The sequence below is a fragment of the Dromaius novaehollandiae genome, chromosome 6, assembly GCF_036370855.1.
Source record: "Dromaius novaehollandiae isolate bDroNov1 chromosome 6, bDroNov1.hap1, whole genome shotgun sequence".
Lineage (NCBI taxonomy): Eukaryota > Metazoa > Chordata > Aves > Casuariiformes > Dromaiidae > Dromaius > Dromaius novaehollandiae.
The window spans coordinates 23402132-23425953 of NC_088103.1; the positions used below are offsets into that span (position 1 = coordinate 23402132).

The window sequence follows — 23822 nt, forward strand, 5'->3', positions numbered from 1 at the left end:
TAATTCACTTCCAATATTTACAACTATATATTTAGCTTCCATTTCAGAGGAAGCCTTTCAGATAAGGTCTTTTAAAGTACAAATAGAATAGGCCTGCAGCTGGTTTTATGAACTTTAAAGATGCGTAGAAAGGCAAAATCTATATAAAGATGACAAATCTGTAGTTACAATATTTATAGCAGCTTTTCCATATTAAAGTTTTTTTGACAAGACTGAAAGAAAAACACTTACCAGAGAGATTAGTATTAAACAAATCTGAAGGTATCAAATTTGAAAGTACAGAAGAAGGGATTTTAAGTATTATCCAGTGCTGCATTTAAATACTGTTCAATGTAATTTGCATTTTTTGGTTTTTACTAATGAATGCAAAGAAAAAAAATTATATATACCATACAGAGCAACTACTTGGACAACTTAAAACAACTAAAGCTTCCTAGGTGATTAGGCACATAATTTATTTGCTTGATTTTCAATATTTAAAGAAAGGAATTTCTAAAAGCTCATTCAGAATGATCCACCCTGCACAGTTTATTAATGCTTAAAGGCAACTCTGTCTTACACAGCAGAATTATATACTTCTAAAAATCAAAACACTTTTTTTTAATATTACCTGGAGGTGCATTTGGATCTCTCAGCCACCCTTTTGCCTGGTTCATCTTTGAATCTATTAAGGCCAGAGCTCTTTTCATGGCTTCAGTGTCCTTTGCAAAAGAGAAACCACCGTAATGATTCTCAAAATCAAAGCACAAATAGTCAACACGACAAAAGCAGACAGAACGGTTCTAAAGCGCCATCTCCTTACAGAAGCGCACCCATATAAGCAGCTCAAAACCCATTTTCAAACTAGCAGTTCATAATCACTCCTTTCTGAAGACAGACGCTTTCATCTCACTCAAAATGCAGAAAATGTGCATGCAAGTTTTTAGTGATTTTTCTGTTCCTTTGTTTACTAGTGTTTTAATTTCTGAAGTCAAAGCTCTAGTAAGCACATATGTTGCAGTTAGTTCCATTTTTTTTCCCTTAATATACATCAGGGCATATAGAAAAATTGTAACAAGGAGATTATCATTTACGAGACTTCAGAGCGGCAACTTTTTAACAGTGGAAATTGGCCAGTGAATTTTACTGCTTCTATGTAAGAGGGATGTGCATTTGCTTTTAAAAAAAAAAAAGTTTTGCAGTTTGAAGTCAAACAAGTGCTATTTGTCATTTTTAAAGAAAGAAGCAGCACTGAAGAAAAGCACAGATCGACCGTTAATTCCTGCAATTCCCATATAGGGTCTTGGGAGATTTTAGCCCACATGAACACGTGTTTGTTTCAAACTCAGAACCTCTGCCACGAGCGCCAGAGAAGCTGATTTGCTGACTCTTATCCTGCTATTATCTAACATATCTTTGCCTACAGGAGACCAAACCATCCAGTTCTCATCTCTCCACATACTCTTAACTGTCGATGTCATCTCTCCACTAGAGGCCAGAAGTTTTCCATCTTAAATAAATGGAAAGACAGAGCAACAAGCACCTTAAGTAAAAAGTTGGGACAAGGCCAAAATAGCTCTTTACCATAAATGTGACAGAAATAATTTGAAACGCATCTAACATCCCACGATTAGTAAACAGCTGAAGAGAAGCCTGGCCCTCACACTGGTAACTGAGCTGGACTGTCCATGTCTGACTCTTAGAGAGGAGCCTGTTCCCAGGATCAAGAACCAGTAACTGGTACAAGGAGAGATACCGTGGCAACAGTAAAAAGAGACCTGCCCCACAAATAATTTGAAACAAAACTAACTGATTTTTTAAAAAGGCAACAGATGTTGATGAGTGTGTTGATGACATGATAGGTGTGGGAGGGCAAGGCTGGAAAAGGAGAAGGGAGGAGAAACGGGAGCTTCTTACTGAGGCAGGCTTTGGTGTCCACGCAGCCGCCTGCAGAGTTGCGGTTTCAGCAAAATGATATAGAAGCTCCTGAATCTAAGTGTCATCCTAGGGGCCAAAATCAAAGCTACCTTTTACACTTATGATTTCACGGCTGCTGGCACTACCCAAGCCACACAGGATCCATCCCTCCTACCCTCCAAAGGCTGTGTAACCGCACTGCTCTGCAGTGCAAGTCCTGCTCTCCTGTGTGGCTCTACACTGAGGTTTGTGCTGTTTGCGAAGCACCATCCACCCCGTCTAGTTAAAAAAAGGATGGCAAAATCCTAGTGTAGCAGCCAAAGTGTTTCAGGACATCTCTTGAAGCACAGATTTCCCATCTTAACAGCCAAAACTGCAGAGACAAGGAGTCACTCTCAACTTTAGCACGGTAAGGAGGTGTCGCTCCAGTGAGACAGGAGGGATTTTTAAATAGAGCATGACAGCACATCCTAAGCCAGGCTTGCTGGTACTGCACTCGTCATTATTTCACTCCCGTTTCTGCCACAGTTGTGTGTCAGGTGTTGGATATTTGGCAAGAAACAAAGGTGTAGCCATCCTGAAATGTCTGGACTTGTCCACTGATCCAGGCTAGTAAGCAGGAAGTTGGAATTAGAAGCATTCAATTAAAGAAATAAAAATTAAAAAACCAAAGAACACACACACTTGCTCGTGATCTTACTGCTTGAAAGCAAGTCTTGAAATTCCAGATTTCTGAAGCTGTTCAAGTGTCATGCCTTCTCCTAAACAGCTAAAAATTTTAAAGACTTGACCATCCATCGCCAGAACAATTATGAGCAAGAAAAGAAAAAAAATTCCACAGCTATCCTGCAAGAAGTTTAGCGTAGTTTTACCAGCAAAGTCTGATTTTCTCCCTCCTTTTCCCTCATCTAGTTGGCAATAGGAGCAAAATCAGTGCTACTGCCTTTTGAAAAGAGCTAAACAAAAACAGCTAAATAACTAGGGCAACATTCCCTGAAGGGAAAAGAGCAAGCAGGCTTTCTGCAAGCCAATTCCTAAGGGAAATTTTCAAGATACTTTCTGCACTGCTTTTACCACTATGAAGAATTTTGAGATTATTCATGCAGCAGGTGACATGGGCACTGCCTTGAAAAGGAATGAGAAATCCAACACAACCCCTTGTGAAATATAAAATACAATCTCTGACTCAATTAAGGGGTCTAGTCTAGAGACATCTGCATTTTATTACCAAAGAAGGGAATGTGGAAGGAAATAGGCAAAGCCAGCCTTCTGGCACAACATGTAGCTTAGTCACCATCCAGGGTCCAATCCTGCAAGATACTACATACTTCTCAGCCTCCTATAACTTTTAACCCCCTCCATTACCATGGAAATGGAAGACGTATGAATTCAATGTTACTTGAAGTTTATAAAGAGTGGAACAAGGTTAACAATATACAAAAGAGAAAGTTAAACTTCTCTGTAAAATGAAATCCAAGAGAAAACAAAATGGAACACAACTACAAACAGAGGAAATAAGTATAGGCGGGTTTTCGTTTGTGGGGGTTTTTTTTTATAAGATTTTGTCAAAGATCAGTATTTGCTCAGTATTGCAATTATAAATCAGCATACTATGCTTAAAAAAAGTCCAGTTTTGGTGCAAGTAGAGATTATTGCAAACCATAACAGCACTTCAGGTTCTGAACACAGACTGCTAGAACTGCTTTTTAAGAAAAAGCCTCCAACTATTCCTCCACGCATTTGTTCATTCTCCACTATATCTACATAGATTTTATGCTATGTTAATGTGTACACAATGGAAGAAAGAATAAACACATTTAAAATAAATTCCAGCATCAACAGTAGCATGTATTACACAGGCAAAATTCAAGTCAGTCTGTCCCCAAACAGACCTTACTTTGCTCCAGAAAAGCATGGGAAAAATCTTTCTTCCCTTGATGACCAGGCATGAAATGCATGCAACAGTAATATCATACAGAAATTAACAACTCCTTCCTCTCTCACAAAAAGAGATAAATAAGTCAACATATATAAACATATAAGGAAAAAGGTCTGCAATATCTGGCCATCAGAAAATTCGCTCCAGCTTCTTCTCCCACCTACTAAATTTTGCACTCAAATTCTTTATATCACAAACACTTTACTTTTTGGTTCATGTACAGCGCTACAGCGCTACAGCTCCAAACCATCAAAGTACGTTAATTCTGAAAAATCAAAATACAACTGAAAATTAAAAATTCTCTTAACTCAGAGAGCAAAACAATACTTTGATATATTTGTCCCCACATCATACTTATGCATTATGCATAACGGCCAACATTTTCCACTTTTAGATACTGTTAATAGGCCAGTAATTTTATTAAGAAAATCCTTGTTAGTCACCTTTGTTAGAAATAGAAGTAAGAATTTTTTAAGCCTAGCTTAACAACTTTTTGTAACACAACCATTTCTTACCAGGAAAATTTCCAGATTTCTTGTGGATCAATTGTATTTGTATTTAACAAAACGCAGGAATGATTAAATCCAATAATAAAAATGAATTTAAAAATATACACATGAAATTCAGGTTTTAGGCCTAGGCCTGAAGAGCATGAAGTATTTGAACTGATATATTGAAGGAAGGGTGCTGATGAAATACTACAGAATGGACAAAATTCCGGATTTAGTAAACCTTTCTGGGCCTGCAGAAAGCCTGTTCCCACGTGACTGGACCCTTTTATTTGTAGCTACAGAGACTAGTAACACAATCCAACAGCATCCAAAAGGAACATGCTCTAAAATCTTGGGCTGGCTCTAATCAGGGTCAGAAAGAGTCTAGATGTAGCTCAGCTCGCCATCGCCACTCTCTCAGTGACTGCCCACTCCACACGTAGCTAGACTGGGCTGTTGTGTGTGTCTATACGTGTGTATACATAAGTATGGTGTTACAGCTGGCACACAGAAGGAAGTCACACAGCACACAGCCTGCACACAGCACAAAATCCCACAGACATGCTTTTTTTGTTTTAGTACAAAGTCGAGGTGTAGGGTGTGGAAGAAAGCTTACCTTCTAAAGGTGAGAAAAGAGTAAGAAACAGGAGAACAAAAACAAAGATGCATAAAGTAGTCATAATAAGGAAGTGATAGTGACAAAATAACTCAAAAGGCAAACTAAAGATCAAGTGCCAAACAATATAGGCCAAAGTGATTTTTATTGATCACATCAGTGTTAGATTTTCTGCAAGAGATTTTGTTTGTTAATAAGCCTGACTTCAGGTCTCGATATTTTCTTTAAATATGCTTAGTTATTTGTTGTTTGCAGTACTAATCCTTAAAAAAAAATCCCATTAGCAACGTATTTCAAGATACTCAACAAATTGGCAGGAATTTAATCTATACAACATTTATTCATAAGTCCACAATAGCACTTTGCTAATTCGGCCTGTCATAAGCAGCTTTATGGTCTGTAACAGACAGATCTGCTACGTATTTCCCTATCTTCAGGGAGCCTCATTGAAGAGCATCGCATGAGCCTTCCCGGTAAGTAGCAGCAGTCTTTTACATGGCTTAACACTGGGTCATAAGGAGCCAACACTGTCCATATTCCAGCAACACAAACTTCATTCATTTCATTCTTATCCAAAAAGGCTGCTCAATCCAGAGTGCCTTTTTTTGAGATAAGCATCAAAGTGAACACTTGAAGTTTACTTCCATACCCAAATTAAAACCACAGGAAAAGCACTCAATGAAGCATTCCCCAAACGACTAAAACTTCTTAACTGTAGGCCTTTTGTACAAGGAATATGACTGCAGCCTAACTTTTCTACTAGCATCTAGGGGAAAAATCTAAGGCAGTCTTGCTTACAGGTGCCCAGCTACAGGACTAGTTTCAGGCACAGAAGGACAGCTCTCATGCCTAACGTTCTTCTGTCAGACATCGGGCTGCAAGGCAGCTATAGGTAACAAGAAACACCTTCTTTGAGGAATACTTTGTATTCCACGATTTCCTAATCAAGCCAAAACCAAAATGCAAACAAATCTAAGTCTTTTGGGTGCCCATTCAGTTCCAATAAACCAGCGGGCCACCTTCAAATGCCACATTCCTTTAACTTGGCCTGTTAAGAGAAAAAAAGCTAATTCTGAAAAATAAGTTAAGACAACCGTTTCTGAAGATGTTCTTTGACGTTGAAGAGATTATACAATGTGACTGCATAGTGCTGCAAACCTGATAAACAAATACATATGTCAACAACCTCACCAGCTTATAAAGGATATAATAGAGTATATAAAAAATAGACTTATATATCCAAAGACAGATGTGAAACATACCTTGCTGGCCCAGGCATCTTCATCCCAGGAAGTGAGTTGTAATACACGGATTATTTCATTTATCTCAGCACTCATTTTCTCTACTGTGAAATTGCGATTTTTCAAGGCCTCTTCTATTCCATGGCTTTTAGAATTTTTTGTGGTTACAAAAATCTTCATAGCTGTGAACATGGTACCATAGATTAGAAAAAACTACTTGCAAGATACGATCAATATTCAAGGTAACCTCCTATTATATAAATACAGAGGCAGTAAATTTTATTTTGTATGGACCATTTTATCCAAAAGTGATTGTAGTTAAAGCCATCTGTATTTCCCCCTTTTTTCTTCCTTTTTTTTTTTTTTTAATCATTAAGACTACAACTGTATCTACACCAGTATTTTACCAGTATCACATAGGTATGAGAACTCAAGTTAACTACACTGGCACAGTAGTAGTTTTCTTGTCCCACTCATACTCATACTTTGCAATTAACAACATTGTTAAACATCGCAACGTGGGTTTCAGCATGTGCTAAGAGAGTTTATGTCTGATTACTAGCACATTCTGCACATAATGCCATTAGCTCCTCGCTACTGCAGCTCGTGGTGGTCATTCAGTGCAGTGGGATCCACAAACTACTATCAGAACTTCATTTTGTATTAAAAGGCCATCAATTTGTTTTTAAACTAGGTTTACAACACTGGTAACCAATCACTATCATGCCACTTGTGATCTGAGTTACTATTATTCCTATTCCTCCATTATTACTGCTGAGAACCTGATTACAACTATATCTCACTTTAGCTAATCTACAGCTATCAAATGCCCTCCATTCACACCATTAACCATCAGCCTTTAAGACAGCAAATAAGCAGCAGCTGAAGACAGCTGATGCCCAGAACACCTCCAAATGCAGACAGAAGCCAAGCTTATACACACCTGCAACACATCCATTACACTGAATAACCTTTCAGAAGGGGCAAAGAAAAGACAACATGATACTTTCAAAAGATGTGTTTTGCAACACAGTTCTGTTCAGCAGCAGTCAGGAAAATAAAGGAAAGTTCATGCTCCTTCAAATCTTGGAAATAGAGACTGCGCACCCCTCTTCATTTAAAAAGTGGGTGAACTCTGATCTAAGTTTATTCCTAAACCAGGAATTACATTTGCATTTTTTGTTCTTCCTCAACATGAGATATATCATCATATGCCAAGAAAAGAGCCAGGGAAATGTAGCAGATATCCTATTTACAGTTATTAAACAAGTAAAAATCAAGGCAGGGAGGAGGGGAGGTGACTGTCCTCATTTGATTAGGAAACCACTTTAGTCCAACTAGCTCGATCCAGGCCACAGTATAGCCCCACATGGTCCCCTGCTCTTCCCCAACAGGCTGCCTGAACAGGCTAATGCGTCTAGCACCTGCCTATACATGGCTCAGCACAGTCTGAGATACTGCTGGTGCCTCCACATAAAAGACAATAGCGATGTCAGCAGGGTGATATGTCCCTGCGAAGGAGCACAGAGCCAGGAGATCCTGCAACAGTCCACAGGGAAGGTTCTCTAGGACTCAGTCCTCGATGCCATAGCAGCTGGGCTACTCCAGCAGATCAGCCTCAACCCTTGTCATTCTTATAAGATGATACCAATGCAAGGCCTGCTATGAATATATGCTAAAGGACAGCTATTCAATTGTTCATAATCAAGAAAGCAAGCTGCCATTTAAAAGAAATCAGTAAATCCAACACATAAGGGTACACATAATGCTACATCTGCAGTTAATGGTATATCATTAGATAACTTGTCATTCAAATTTCAAGTATGCAGAACTTACAACCAGGAGCATTACATTTACACCATGTTTCTCACTAAGTCATGAAAAAATTGTACCATCCAGTTATTTGCCATGACTGCAGAAATAATGTCAAGGCTGTTATTTTTAATAAACTTAAGAGATTGAAATTGCAGTTCAGAACAGACACAGATCCAGAGTGGTATTAAAAATTAGAGCACAAAATACCTGAAATAAGTACTGGCAATAGCTCCTTCACAGTATTCATTGAGTTTACCAGCATAACCCTATGTTCCTGGTGCGTTAACTCCTGCTGTCTCTCATCAATCATTTTGGCCATCTTTGTCATTCCTAAAGATTGAAGTAAACAAACATAGTCATAAATGAAGAAATGTAATATTAAGCCTAACTTGCAACAGTTGAGCTTTCTAAACAGGAACAAAGTGTAACGAGTTATGACAACCACATTTGAGTTTAGAACTTTTATATTAGCACCTGTTATTTAACTGCATTCCAGATACTTCAGAGAAGCCATAGATTGAAAATCTATCCACTAGGCAAGGTAGAATGAAAGCCTCAAAATTCTAGATTTAAAACCCCGGAGAGAGAATAGGAACACACAAATAAAGAGCTACTTCAGGACACTAAGTCACCTCACGACCACTGAAAGCTAATTTAAAGAGCTTTTCCTTTTTTTTTTTTTTTTTTTTTTAAGACTCGATCAAAGCCTTAAGTGTGAATGACAGGAAAAGGAAATATCAGGGTTATTTTTTTTTTTCTGCCTTCAAAGATTGTCTTGAGATTTTACAGGATACAATTCAAGAACTGTATCTATTTTACTTCTTTAAAGACAGTTCTACTAGCAATATTTCAGTAGTCTAAAAAAAGTGAGGGGAGAATTAAACTTATTCTAGAGTAAACCTGTCTTCAAGAGCTAAGACTTCCGAGGTTTACCACACAACACATGTGGGAACTTTGGGCACAGCTCAATAAAAATTTAAGCTGATTTAAATTGGTGTTGCCATAGTCCCACTCTCTTCTAGAGGGCACAAAACTGGCAGAAAGGAATATACTTTGGCCGAGTTAATTTTCTGCTAGTTTAGAATCTTAAGCGAACCTAGCAAGAGGTTAAATAAGCATTAATGCCAATAATAAAAAGTAGGAGGACCACCAGACTGCCAGCATAAATTGGCATGTTGTGCAAAAGCACCTACACTTTCAAGTAACCAAAACCTAAAGAGGTAATCATATTTCTCTCTACTTCCAACTTAAAACTTATAAGCACTTTGTTGATTTTTAAGTGTACACACTCATATTCCTTTATCTTCATATAGTGCTTAAGCTGACAGCAAGATCAGATGTCCAGAGATATAACTGAAGGGAACAAGGACTAATGGCATAAAACGTTAAAGTTTTGTGGACTGGGGCTGTAAGTGTTAAGTGGCATTTAATTCAGGCAAAGACAATGCTTTCAGAGCATGCCAGAAGCACAAGATTAGCTCTGTATCCAGAATAGCATGAGTTTAGAGAAGCTCATTTGGGACACAGGCACAAACCCACATCTCACTTCTGACTAAGAAATTAGATACTTGTCAAACACTTATTACCTCCATCATAAACATGGAACAACAAATTATATCAGAGAGGTGCAATGAGAAGTCCCAAATGCTGTGTCTGAGCCAAGTAGAGTAAATAGAAGCTCAGGAAAACTTCCATTTTAAAGACAGAGGATTATGACTAAGGAGAAACTAAAATTGTATATACCAAGTAAAATAATGAATTTCATGGAAAGAGATGATTGCCTTTTTTGCTTCATCGTTTCCTTTTCAAAATGAAGTGAAATGAATTTAGCTGAAAGTAATTTTTCACGGGACATAAAAGAAATTAAATCACTAAACCTTCATGTGGAACTTAAGCTATATGCATATGTTAAACAATATGATTTACAAGTACATCAAGGAGGATAAATATGCTCTGTGACATAAGACGGCTTCTAGTCTATAAGTATCCAATTTCCTTTATGAGCTAGTTATACTTATGCTATATATATATTCTTATAAACACACACACACACACACATATATGTAGCCACTGTCAAACAGCAAGACATTAATTCAATTCCTGCTCTGGTTTTAACATACTTTAGTTCACCTTTAGTTCAGTTCCAATGTTTTCCCACATTACTACCACAACACCTAAATTTTATAGAATGCTCTTGTTAAATAATACTTAAACTATTTTACGCTTGCTGAAACTAAAGCACTGGGGGCAGAAGATAACTGGGAGATTAATAGTAGGTTTCCTCTATACCAGCCCAGTGCTTCACTTACCAATCATATATTTCCACCAATGAGAGACAGTGTGATGTAGCATGGTGAAGTAACAAGTAGTGAAGGAGCACCAAATAATGAAGGAAAAGAATTAGGATAACAGCTGGGCTTTTGTATTATACTGCAAGAGTGCTATTTCTGCAACCTCATTAAGATGTTAATATAGAGCATTTAGCTTACACTACTCCAAAAAATTCCTGTTAGGCCTGACCATCTCAGTACAGAAATGTTATAGTCTTAAGGGACTTTAGCCATGAATGCTTCTTAATTACACATCTTTCAATTTTTTTATTTTACTCTTGCAAATGCATGCTTATTTCCCACACATAAGGTAGTGTGGAAAAAGCACAGTACACATCATCCACACAGCACATATCTTGACTCTTCTGCATTCTTAAGAGAATGTGAATCAGAAATAGTAGTTTAAAACTCTTTCCAGACACTTTCAAAGCAACTGATTTATCATTGTCTAAACACTTTAAACTTGGCTGGGAGAGGAGAGTATGGGAAAAAAGGATGAGGGAAAAAGACTACACTTAATATGTTTATGATATACTGCAGCAAATCAAACCTGGCCCTAGATTCTTTGTGTATGTCACCAAATCCTCCATAGTCTCTACTACTTCCGCCACAGTCAGATATTCCAAAATTCCTTTGCAGACACGGATGATTTTACGGACCTAAAAAAGGAACATTCCATCATTTATTAGAGGAAGCTAAATTATACTTGAATTAGAAATGCAAGTCTATCATTAGAACAGAATAGGTACAGCATTTGCTCACATGATGTATGGGCAATCATACAGGTTGGGGGTGCTGATTAGGCAGCCCACAACTCAATTACTTAAGAATGCTGTATTAACAACGAAAAAATTTAATCAGCATTCTGCTGATCACTGCTCATCACAAATGCAAAAGCCTCCTTTCGGTGTTTTCACCTTGCATGATAATTGAAGGATAGCAGGGGAAAAAGAAATAAAGAAGTGCATTAAAGTGTGCTGGCATGCCTGATTCAAAATTTTTCATTGCAATGTCATCAATAAAAAACATGTAAGTTAAATCACAAGCAAAATTACAGGGAAAGCAGATGCAAAACTTTCATAGAAAATATCCACCATGCAGCTTTACATATGGAAAAAATATTATCCAGCATTCCAGCTGGAAAGGTAGATCCAACATCTTAGGCCTTCCAGGAAAATCTGTCTATGAAGGTATGTACTTTATTCACCTCTGGACTTCTACCTCAGCTGTTGATGACTTACTTTTTTAGTTCATGCTTAAAAGCCACAACAGAGCTCTGTTGGTTAACCTAATCTTCTTACTTCCTGAACTACATGTTTCAACAGCACACACACAATTCTCATTGAAGAATGACTCTGCTAACATTTAATTTGCATCAGCCACATGCAGCGCTCAGTCTTCATAACAATGGATCATAATTTCCTCTAAAACTCACTCCAGTTTTGTCCCAATGTTAGTTTATCTTGAAATATAGTAAGAGTAGATAGAGACATGCCAAGTTTCCTATCTGTGAAAAGTCAGTCATTCCAGAGTAATATTTTTCTTTTAACATGCAGATGTCAGAGAGGAGTTGAAGGAAGCATTAACTCCGTAAAAGTCAACACCTTTCCTAAACACTGAAAGCAGGGACATTAAATGCCATCAAGCTTACTTCCTTGCAATCATGTCCTATAACACTTAGCAGTATCAATTAAAAACATTTGAAGTAATGTATAATCACTCTTGCCACAGAGAAGTCCCACAGCATTACCCTCATTTCAGAGGAGCACACTAACAGCATCATGAGCTGATTAAATGAGAGATAAGGATGCTGTTTCAGATAGCAGGAAGGGTAACATAATAATTTCAGAGATTAACAGGATGTTGCACAGGTAAAATTTAGAATTATCAGCAGTTCTAATAGTGCTAGCTCCATTCCCTCTTAAAGTCATGATATTCGCTATTAAGAAAAGCATAAGACCTCATACTCCCAGTAAGAGGATCACAAGAATAAAAAAAAGAATTCCAACACAAAGGCAGATTTTCACGTACAAAACACTCTATGCCTCCTTTTTAAAGTTCTCTTGTGTGTTTCGCCTTTTTCATTTGAGGTGCTACAAATGACACCTCTGAGCCATTTCTTTGGCTTCTGCAGCAGCCAAAATGCAACAACTGTTATGTTTATCAGAACACATCCTCTAGCTGATCAGCCAACAGTCTAAATTTGGATTACCCCCTTACCAGGCCAATTGAGCTGCCACAGCTAATGAGGTCAAGCAAAGATAGCCAGAGAGGTTAGGAAGTAGCTTAGGGCTTTTCAGTGAAGGGATATGGAGAACGTAAGGGTCAGTTATGGGTACGGTGAAGGGAAGACAGAAAAATGGCAGGAGAATGTAAGCCAGCATTGATGGAATCTGGCCCTTTCAAGGAATAATCACAAACACGAACAAAACCACTGTGTCATACAAAGATACTCTTAACAAAATAGAGTTACAAGATAAATCATCTTCTGATGGACAGAAATGCAAAATAGGCTTTCAGTCAAGCTAACGCAGTCAAAAACACATTCAGCTCTGCTCAATAGTTTACATTAGCTAATTCAGCTAAGTGGATGTTGCAGATAACGCAATAGCATTGCGACCTACGTCACTTGTGGTGGGACGCCTACCTCGGCTTCATCGAATGTCAGGAGCAAGTCCGACGTCCCAGAAAGGATGCCTCTCGATCCATCAATGAGATAGTCACGAGCTGGGACAGAATAAGGATCCGCTTGCAGCATCTGGGCTGCCCGAACGAGTTTGGTGCAGGCATTCTCCACTCTGTGGGGAAAGTCATCAGACAAAATGTGCTGATTACTTCTGTCCATAAGGCAACAGACTTGAAAAAACGATGAAAGATTTGTTTTCAATCTCACTACTTGAAATGCTGCAAGCAAACTTAATCATTCTCTACCTTTATAGTCTAACGAGCAAAGATATTTATGTTAACAAGAAAACAGCAGCATCTGTATGATGTGTTTTTTTCTGAAGTCAAGAAATCTTCCAATTTACGGAATGTTTCAAGTATCCCATATACAGCAGTCAATACAGGATGTTTTTTAAGGAAAGGTCCCAAAACACTGCCTTGGCAAAACAGCTTTTATTCTGAATGATCAGGTAGGGGAAGGTACAATTAGTGTTTTAGGGTTTCCAAATCAAAGTAATTACAAACCTTTATCATCCTTATATTTGCAATAGTATTCAAGAGGCAATTGCAATTAATAAATACTAAACCATTGCTACACATTAAGACAAAAGAACATCCCATTAAGAAAACCAAGATTCTCAAGATTATTCTCCATTTGACAGAGCTACATGCCAGCTTTTAAGTTTATTAGCACTCATTACAGAAATAGCAATTTAAATGGCCACAAGATTTAGTGATAAGGTAGGAATTTCAAATGCAGGTTGAAATTCCATATTTAAGAACAGGAAGGGGGATATACAAGATATTATAATGTGCAATTACAGTAGCACAGCAGGTACTACAAGAAGCAAGGGAGCTCTAAAATTCAGTTACTTTTATCAAGGCATTTCACATAACAGTTAAGAAAAAAATCAGTAACTAGAATATTAAAAAGCTGTGCATTTTGTTTGCTCGCTGTAATCATTTCACAACAGCTTAGAGAAATACAAAATTCAAACTTTGCTTCTATGGCAGCTACGCTAATCATGACCATGGTTACTGACTACGCTGACCATGACTCTCCTCCTTCTCTCACCTTGTTTAAGAGAAATGTAAGTAAATCCAATACACAGATCCTACACACATACGAATGCCATTTTAAGTTGCACCAAGTTCCAACAAACATTAAACCTTTTTATTTCAGCAATACTCTCTCTCATCATAACTTTTTTCACGCTTACCATAGCTCATTTTCTAGTGATCATTTAGGGACACTCTTTTATCATAGACTTTCAGTTAAATCATATGGGAAAGTCACAGCTTTTTCATTTTCCCTCTTATGTTCTTTCTCACACAAATGGCAGAACAATGTTTAATCCTACCACTGACTACAATAAGAAATCAGACACGTACTACAGGAAAACAAACTTTTTTCAGAAAGTAAGGTTTTCAGCTAATAACTCCCCAGATGAACAGCGTCACTGTCATAATCTGTTCTTCAGCGAGACATCTGGTGAGCACATTAGGTCGTAACTCCTAACTGAGTGAAAAAATACAGAACTTTAGGGCAGAGAGTGGAAATGGTCTGCTCATTAGTATGCAATGAACTTAGCTGTAAAATCCAAGTCAACTAACTTCACTAAAGTAGATTTCCCCACTTTAAGTTTATTTTTTCCAACTCTGCTAAGAAAGCAGATATCACCTATTCACCCAGCCAGAGCCACAGGCTCAGAAATACCTCATTTCCTACAGCTCAATTTCATGGTCAACTGTTTAATAATAATGATTATCTCAAGGCTGGCTTTTCCATTTGTGAACAAATGAATTAATGTAAATGTGCATTAACCCCAGAAGTCACCACAATTTAGCACAAGAATAACGTTTCAAAAGATTCAAAGACTTCTTTTCCAGGTTTTGAAGTTGAACCTATAAAATTGATTTTGTGTTTTACTTGTATAATGCCCTGTTTGTGTAAACTTCCCAGCAGATCTATGTGCAAGGACGGAGGGTGGAGGGGAAGGGAGCTGGTGTTTTAAAAATGCCCCCCGCCCAAGGAAACACACTAGGAAACAAAAAATTAAAGGGTATGTGGGGGCGATTTCAGGTTAAAAGATACACTTCAACTTATTCACTGCAATGAATTGCTTGTTCTCTCACAAAAAGAATCAAACATACTAAAAAAGTCTCAATAGCAGTTCATTGCTAAGGTGAATTTAATCACTAAAACTTAATTAAATCACTGCTGAGATAAGCAGTCTTTGCTACTTCATGCTTTTATATCATATAATCTGCATTCTGTAAGTATAGAAACTACACGCACAGAAGCGCACCACAGAACCAACACAGAAAACTTTGGATAGGTAGCTACTTCATGTATGTATTTTGATATAAGATTAAAAAATTCTTAAGTTTAAACAGATGGAAAAAAATTAACCCTAGAGCTATAATAATTAATGCTAACGACAATTTTTGTGGAATACCCCCCCCCCCCACACACACACACACACACACTCCTGTTCTTTGTTACATTCAGATCTTGACAGCACAAATCTTACCGAGATTGGAAAGGGGAGAGGGGATGCTCGATTGTTTATCGGAAGAAAGCTGAAATTCTTCCAGTGCCAAAAAAAAAAAAAAAAAAAAAAATCACAGAACCCAAATCACAAAAGAGTCTGCACATGACATAATATAATGCAAGTTACATACTAATACATCAGTAAAAACTTTAATTCCCTCTGAAGTTCAGGATGCTGGTTTACGAATAAAATCACAGTCCAAGGGTCAAACAGAAAATAGCAGAAAAAACTGCTAGACATTTAAACAAAATTGTACTGTAACATCAGACATCATCACCATATTTACAGAACAAATTCAATAAGGATTTTATATTTTGATGCTCTGATTCTTAGACATAAGCAGATCATAACAGTTGTAACATAATTGGATCTGTACATATCAGAATTTCTGAATGCTTTCGAAAACATGAAAGCCTATTCTTAATATAAAACTTTTCATAAACTCAGTTGCTAAAATACCTTCAGTATGAAAACATATCATTGCTCACCTTTTGTGTTCTACTTCATTTTAATTGTAATTTGTATTGGACTATTATAGCCAAAATAACAGTTGGATTTACAGGAATTGATACTTCCACAAGAAAAAATACACAGCTGTCCAACAACAATCTAACCAGTAGATGGGTAATTTTACAGTAAGTTATCAACTGGTGTCAGGTTAGCAGTTAACTGGAGGTGGCATTCAAATGATACCAACTAAAAAAATCTCCACACTGAACAACCAATTAATCATAGAATCCACTAGTGTAACATCAGAAACAAAGCATTTCTCTTGCTAAAAAAAAAAGAGATTTTTAATTTGTTACAAAACATTTATCAAAACAAAACAAGAAACATTAAAGTAGTGCCCTCTAGGCATTTTTCAATATTTCTGATAACAAGAGGGAAAATGCAGATGTCCAACAAAATCCTATCACCTGCCTATTTCCTAAAAATGTAATTGATATTCTGCTGGTAATCTGAAGTCTAGAAAGCAATTAAAAAAAGTAGCACCTCCTCTGAGAGCCAAACTAATCTGCCAATATCCAAATCCCTACATTATATCATAACTTGAAAAGACACCATTATAAAAGAATGTATATTTTTATTTTAGAGGCACGATTACAATAAATCTATGTTAACACCAGCCAAATTCTATGTAGAGAAGACACACAGGTCATGATCTTTCCAACTATAACAACTTCCAATAGTCAGCCAACTTCTTTCCTGTTAGTGTCTTCTTTACGAAGTGTGAGGAAAAGTTGCAGCTTATGCTAAACTTCCATTTTATTTTTCAGAATTTAGGATTGACCTCTGTTTTTCCCAAACACAGGTGGCTGTTCTAAAATACAAGACTATGCCTTTGATACCCAAGTAGCACTTTTTTCTATTTCTAATCACTCAACTCATGAGTTTACTCAGTACAGTTTAGATTACCTACAGCTACAGAAATATAATTTAAAAAGTAAATACTTTATAGTAACATAATTTTGTTAATGCAGGTGACCAGTAATGCTGCTCCAGCTTGGCTACAAAAATAGCGTTAATACAAATAGCATTATGGTTTTATTTATTAAATGAGTTTGCGTGCAAGTTAAATGCAGACAAATTTTTATTCCAAGTGCAAACAACTCAGATATTACCCTATTCTTTGCATAGATTACAGCTTTTTTCCTTCATTACAACAGAATTATAACAAGTAATATGAACACACAGCAAAACCATCTGATTTAAATTCCATGCATTACTCATACTCCCTGGGGACCAAGACAACTAAGATACAGAACGAAGCATTTTTTAACTCTAGGTCAATGCTTCCAAGGTGGTTTATGTCACTAGCAAGCAAAGGGAAGCATGTTAGCCTCCCCATAGCTAACAAAATTTTGCTGGTTGCAATCACACTCCTATTGGAAAACTTTACACAGAGTACCATCAAATATTCATTATACACCCTCAATGTCAGTCTCAGGCAAAAACAAAACAAAACGACACAACAACAACCACCACCACCTAAGTCTTTAAGAATAATGTCTCCATCATCCTCCAGGTGTGGTTTCCTCCAGGTCTTGTGGTCCCTTTGAGTGGGAAAAACATGGGCAGGGAACGCAGTGCTAATGCAAGCACACTGTTTCTTACCCCATCAGACATGGGCCATTTTGGATGAGTCCTGCAGAAGGACTTCTAAAGATGACTGCCAATTCCTGAGTCAGCATTTTAGAAACAAGCACCCCTCCCCTCAAAAAACACCCTTTTCCATTTGGTCTCCTACATCCAAGTCTTGCTCTTTAACGCAAAAGCGGGTAGAGTTCCTTTGGCATCTCACTCTCAGCTGTCACTTGTCCCTACACCAGAGAAATCAGTGACAGCACGTTCCACCGTATGAACAAAGAACAGTTAACATGTACTAGTGCTTTTTGATATAAGCTCTAGATTAACTAAAAACAACAAATGTAATAGGCTATCATCCATAAAGGTCATCCACCATTCGTGTTATCCCATCCAGGATATTAGGTAAGTAGTGTGAAAAAAGTTTCATTATTGTGACAGATAGTTCTGCTTCTCATTTTTCATTGTACTACAATCTAAGCAGTCACAAATTGTTGAGGAAAAAGTTCTCGTACTCAGCAAGAAATGTTACTATTCAGCGGTGCCCCACTAAAGAATCCTTTAAGCTTTCATCACATTTCTATAGTAATTTGACTATGTAACTCTTCAGAATCTGGTAAATCAGAGGCCAATTATTGTGTAGCAATTCAGAAGGCAGTCTATTTTCCTTAATCCCGTACTCTCCTTAGTGAACAAGAAGCTGGAAATGAATCATAAACTCTACAGATCCTAGAAAGTGAGCACAAACAGAACTACATGTTTATATACAGCTCCCCAAGGATCAAGAAAAAAGTTTTAGTCTCATTTCAATACACACACACACACCCTCCAAAAACAGCAACTCAAAACCCCAAAACAACCCTCCCCCAAGACACAAAAACAAGCCTGAAAAACCCAACCAAGCAAGATCACACACCAGAAACACTGCATAAGAAATACTGTCTGGATTGTATCAAAGGCCCATTTAGCTTAGTATCCTGTCTCCAAAAGTAGCTGCAAATGGATGCCTAAAAACAGCTAAGAACAGGACAAGCATTTATCATACTTCCTCCAGGCACTCTCCTATCCTCCAACTATTTTCAGCTCATGGGATTTCCTATTTGATAACCCTCAATGGGTTCCTCTAAGTACTTGCCTGTTATCCTCCAAACCAATACAGAGAATTCAGGACATCACTTACTGTATGAAGAAGCTTTTGTTGGTTTTTAAACAAACAGCTCAATGTAATGCCACCTTCAAGTTCTTGCACTGCAAGAGCGGTGGAAGTTATCCACACAACTCATAGTTCCTTAGACCTCTATTGGTCCGCCATCTCTCCGCTGGCAACTTTCCTAGGCTGAAGAGTTCCAGCCAACTCAGCTTTGCCTTACACAGAAGCCATTCCATACCTTTTACCATCCTCAAAGTCTTTCTATGTGCTTTTTCCAGTTCTGCTACATCCTTTCTAAAACTGAGGGACCAGAAGGGCATGCAGTACTGAAGGAGCAGTAGTATCTCATACAGTGACATTACAGCCCTAGTCCTTTACTGATAATCCTTTTTTGACCACTACTGAGCATGTAATGGATGCTCTCATCACCAATCTATCAGAGCTCCGTTGTCTTCCTCACTAGTAGTGATGGTCAGTTCAGAGCCAAGCATTCTACCTGAAGCTAAAGTTGCTACTCACCCAAATGTCTGTCACTTCAGATCTATCAAAATGATTTCATCTACACTTCATATCAAGTCACTTGGTTTAATCATGTCCTTCTGTAATTTCTCACAGGCATCCATCATCCTCACCACACTGCATCAAACTTCTGCTCACCAGCAAGTTCTCTAACCTCGCTGCTCATCCTGGTTTCCAGGGCATTTGTGAATATGGTTAAAAATCATAAATTCCAGAACAGATCTGTGCAGAACCCTGCTGATAACTTCCCACCATTGTCAGAGCTAACCATTTAATGTTTTCTTTCACTTTGAATCTTTTATTTTCCATGTAAGAACTTTCCTTCTTACCCTGGGCCTACTTTTTCTTAAAAGCTTTCAGGTTTTGCCCCCCAAAAAAAAACTTCTGGAAATTCATGTCAACTGTATCACTTGGATTAGCCTTATGCATCTTTCTGATATTTTTAAGAACACAAAAGGTTGGTAAGGCAGGATCTGCCTCTACAAAAACATTGCCAATTTGCCCAAAGCAGATTGTATTTACCTGGGTGCCTGTTAATTCTGTTCTCTATTATCCTCTCTTCTCTTCTAGTCATTTGCCCCAAAGGTATGCCAGGCCTCTTGACCTCCTGTTCCCTAGATTCCCCTAGAAAGATTTTCAAACAGGAGCATCACCTTCACTTCTGACATACCAGGTAGTCTCAAGAGAGAGGTTACATATCACTAATAATTCAGTTATTTCATTCATGAACCTTTACTTCTCTTTGGCTAACACTACCTCATCCTAGCCGTTTTTTGTTTGTTTTGTCAACTCATAATGCAACAAAATAAATCTATATTCACTGTTTCACAGAAATTTCTCTTTCAACATCACCTTTGTTCTCCATTATGTTATTTTCCAAGTTGCCTCAGTGCTTTCTGATTTGGAATATCTGCCTCTTCTGTCTTCTAGAACATCGTGAAATATTCATTGATTTTGTACACATCAGCAGAGAATGCTAATACTGCTTCCGGTGGCTTGTAAGGCAGAATCATTTCAGTTAAAGTTTCTCATTTGACAATAAGAAGCTTGGCAGTTTCACAACAGGAAAAAAATGATGCATCATTTTTAAGACTTAGAGCACCAGGAGGAAAAAGTTATTTGTCTTCAATACTGAGCCATGAACTTAATTAAAAGCGCCAGTCACTGTTCTTCAAATGTCTTAGATTTCCAAGCAGTGATATCATGTATCAACTGGCTATACTGCCACATTCACACTTCACCAATCAAATTAAAGAAAAGATTTTGCAAGAACACCACACTATCTTTGGCATCGTTAAGCATAATACCAGCACAGAGGTAAGTGCCACGGTTACTACGAAACATTTTTATTTTTGGAGAAGACATAAGGAAGACATGTATATACAGGTATGTAACCATACAAATAAAATATAACAAGAAAGTCACTATTGGCTGAAAGGTCATTTCTGAACAAAGTGAGCCTCAAGTTCACAAAGAGAACTATATATTTTCTGATCTGCACAACAGAAGTGAATAACAATGGCCTATCATTGGGGCACATCTCTTGTACGTATAATAGAAGATTTGACAATATAAATGAGTTTACTTGATAAATGCGGGTGGCATATCCCTTTTCAAGATCTGGTCCTCTGTTGTCTGCACAGTCTCTTTTCCAACCTGCAGGAGAAAGAAGTCATACTTAAGATTCAGCATTTCAGCGTAAAGCCTAGATGAAATCAAATAGCAACAAAAAATTTATTTGTACCAATGACAATTCCTTCCACTATATTTGTGGTTGCCATGTGTAGTTCTGAGCCCATTATATATTTGGGTTAATCAAATTTTAATGCCTTACAAATCACGTTTTGTCTCCTGACAACGTCGCCACTAAATTATTTGGGGGAAGGAGGAGCTTTTCCCTCTTTCCACTCTCCATAGAAAAAAACAGCGCAACTAAACACAGCAAACAAGTAAGAAAAACTTAATCACAATGAACTCTATAGGCTTCTCTCTCAACTCCCCCCAAAAGTCAAAAATCAAATTCAAAGTTAAAAAACAATCCCCATTTTCCTATTCAACCTGTCCAGTCTCTTAGAAAAATGTACGCAATTACTGACAATACTCCCCACACCCACATTCACACCCTCCTCAGGCAAAAATAATTATGCAAAAGTTAATAAAGAAAGAGAGAGAATAAGATCTGGGTTTTTCTATGCACTAGCTGTTGTGTATACAATACGAGTCTTTATAATCAGTAGCTGGCTCTCCGGACTGTGAGATCACCAACTTGACAAAATATTTCCAGCTCCTTTGTTCACTGTATTTTCCAGCTGAATAAGCTATTCAGAAAGGCATCACAAAGCAGAAGGTCTTTAACCCAGACACTAGCTTGTGTTAAGAGCTGCCAGGCCTGCTCAAGCTAGACAAGATAGCACTAAAAATCCCTCATCAGCTGCTCTTTAAAGATCTGCTGTTTTTTGACAGAAGCTGCAGTGTGCCAATATGCACAGTACTTAAAAATTCTAGTGCTGTACAGCACTCCAGAAGCAGCATTTCCTTGCAAATTTACTCCGCTTGCCAAAATTAGTCTTTCTACTTTGGTCCTTTTCAGAGGGGCTTTACAGAATTACATTGGCCCTAGTATTTCATTTGGTTCATACACATGGACAGTCTAGTCTATATTTAACTTTTTTTTTGTTTAAACTTACTAGTGCTACACGTGCAAGTATTCATGCATATGTTTACTAGCAACAGGGGGAAGAGCAAATACATTGAAAGTCTTCAGTTTTATCATGATTTTCCATCTCTTTTGCCATAACTCCTTTAAGCCCAGAGTCTTGGGCACAGGAGGGGTAGCAGGGCAATGACTCAGCAGCACAGTTGCAAGTGTCTCATGCCCCGATTTCTTCTTGGGGCAGGGTTATATGATGTGCCACTGACAGCATGCCTGCTTTGGTCTAACCACTTCCACTCCAGGTCATGAATTTTTTTTTTTTTTTTAAACATATTTCACATGCACATGTAGGTGTGTTTGTCCGCACGCGCATCTGCAAAAACATAACACAATAGGAGTAATTCTCCTAAGCCTGAGTAATTTGGATTATAGAGAACACATTATTCAGATGTGGATAAAAGGCTGTCACCATATGAAAACCAAGAGTAGTGTTTTATTTCAAAAAGCCACTGGGGAAAATCCTGTTGCCTTCAAGATGTATTTCTCTTTCTCAGGTGTACCAATCTGCATATAGATCAATTTGTTAAAAAACAAACACACACACAAACACATACCCTAAGGATATACAACTTTTAAAGAATGCATGAAAAAAATAAAATTTACAACAAAAGGATTTTAATTCGAAGCTCGCCCTAACAATCAATATTCAGCTTGCTTTTTCATATTGTTTAGTCAACCAGGAACAATGGAGAAACAACTTTTTCATAAGCTACAATAGACTATCAAAATTACTGCTAATTTTACTAACTGAAACAAAAAGCATTTCTTCAGTCTGGAAAGCAAAGTCTCCTCCTCTTAAACTTCTCTAAAAATAAAGTATATCTAGGCTCAACTCATGGGATGCAACATTTAGGCCACAAACCAGATACAGCTGTCTTCACCCACATGGCAACTATATAGCATAAGCTTAACTGAAATTTTTTCAGTAGACCCTAATTCTTCTGGAAAGACTTCTCAAAGTAAATCTTTTAAAGCCTTTCAGTGGCAGCTGAGTTAATTTCTATGCATTAACTTTGTAAACAAAAAACCTGATTCTTCAGGTTTAAATGAAGTACCTCACTCATATAAGCAATTAACACACTTTAATATGTAGCTGGTATCAAACAGGTGGGATATACAAAATGGAACAGATCTCGACACGGACAGCTCAAACTCTGTCACTCAGAGACCTCTTTGGAGCAAACGCTCAGCAGGTCTCAGTCATAAGAACTTCTTTGCTCTGATGCCTGGCTTGGCTCTTTAGCCTTCAAAAGAAAGTAACGTATAGGATGTGAGGTAATTTCTGTTTTCATTTTTTGTAGGGAGTGTCAACCTCAAAACATCTCTGAAACACAGACCCAGCTTTTGTCCTAAACTCTAAAGACAGCCCTTTTTTCTCCCATGCTCACCACAAATTAGAAACACTCATTCCGCCTATATCCTCAGCACCATATGGCACACAGAAAAGACACTTACACAGAAGCTTTCAGGCAGGTCCCACCAGGCCTATTAAACAGGTCCCCTACCCTTCTAGAAAAAAAAGTGACTTCTACCATATTCTAAGGTGCAAAACTCCACATACCCCCCACTGAATCTCTGCAGTTTAAACAAATCCCCGTGTCTCATAAGGAAACTGTTTCATATTTGCATAGCTATTAACCTTTAGCAGCTGCAGTCTTTTCATTTGTAACCAAGGTATGGAGATGGTATGTAAAGAACAAACCTACTCCATATTCCATTTAATAGACAAAGTCTCAAAACAAAGCCACACTGACTTTTCAAAAATCCACAACCCCAAAAAGAGGTTTTGTGGGTTTTCCTTTTCAGCT

At 37.6% G+C, this 23822-nt stretch overlaps 1 protein-coding gene across 3 annotated transcripts in view; it reads right to left on the reverse strand.

Annotated features, from left to right (window-relative positions):
• VCL (vinculin) overlaps window positions 1-23822 on the reverse strand; it is a 69662-nt gene that overhangs the window by 25037 nt on the left and 20803 nt on the right. For all 3 annotated transcript variants that reach the window (XM_026094885.2, XM_026094887.2, XM_064513841.1), the window contains exons 2-7: window positions 20887-20957; window positions 12976-13126; window positions 10879-10987; window positions 8206-8328; window positions 6205-6365; window positions 611-701 (exon numbers count right to left, since the gene is read on the reverse strand). In XM_026094885.2, coding sequence (XP_025950670.1) covers window positions 611-701; window positions 6205-6365; window positions 8206-8328; window positions 10879-10987; window positions 12976-13126; window positions 20887-20957 — 706 coding nt within the window. The remainder of the gene's footprint in view (window positions 1-610; window positions 702-6204; window positions 6366-8205; window positions 8329-10878; window positions 10988-12975; window positions 13127-20886; window positions 20958-23822) is intronic.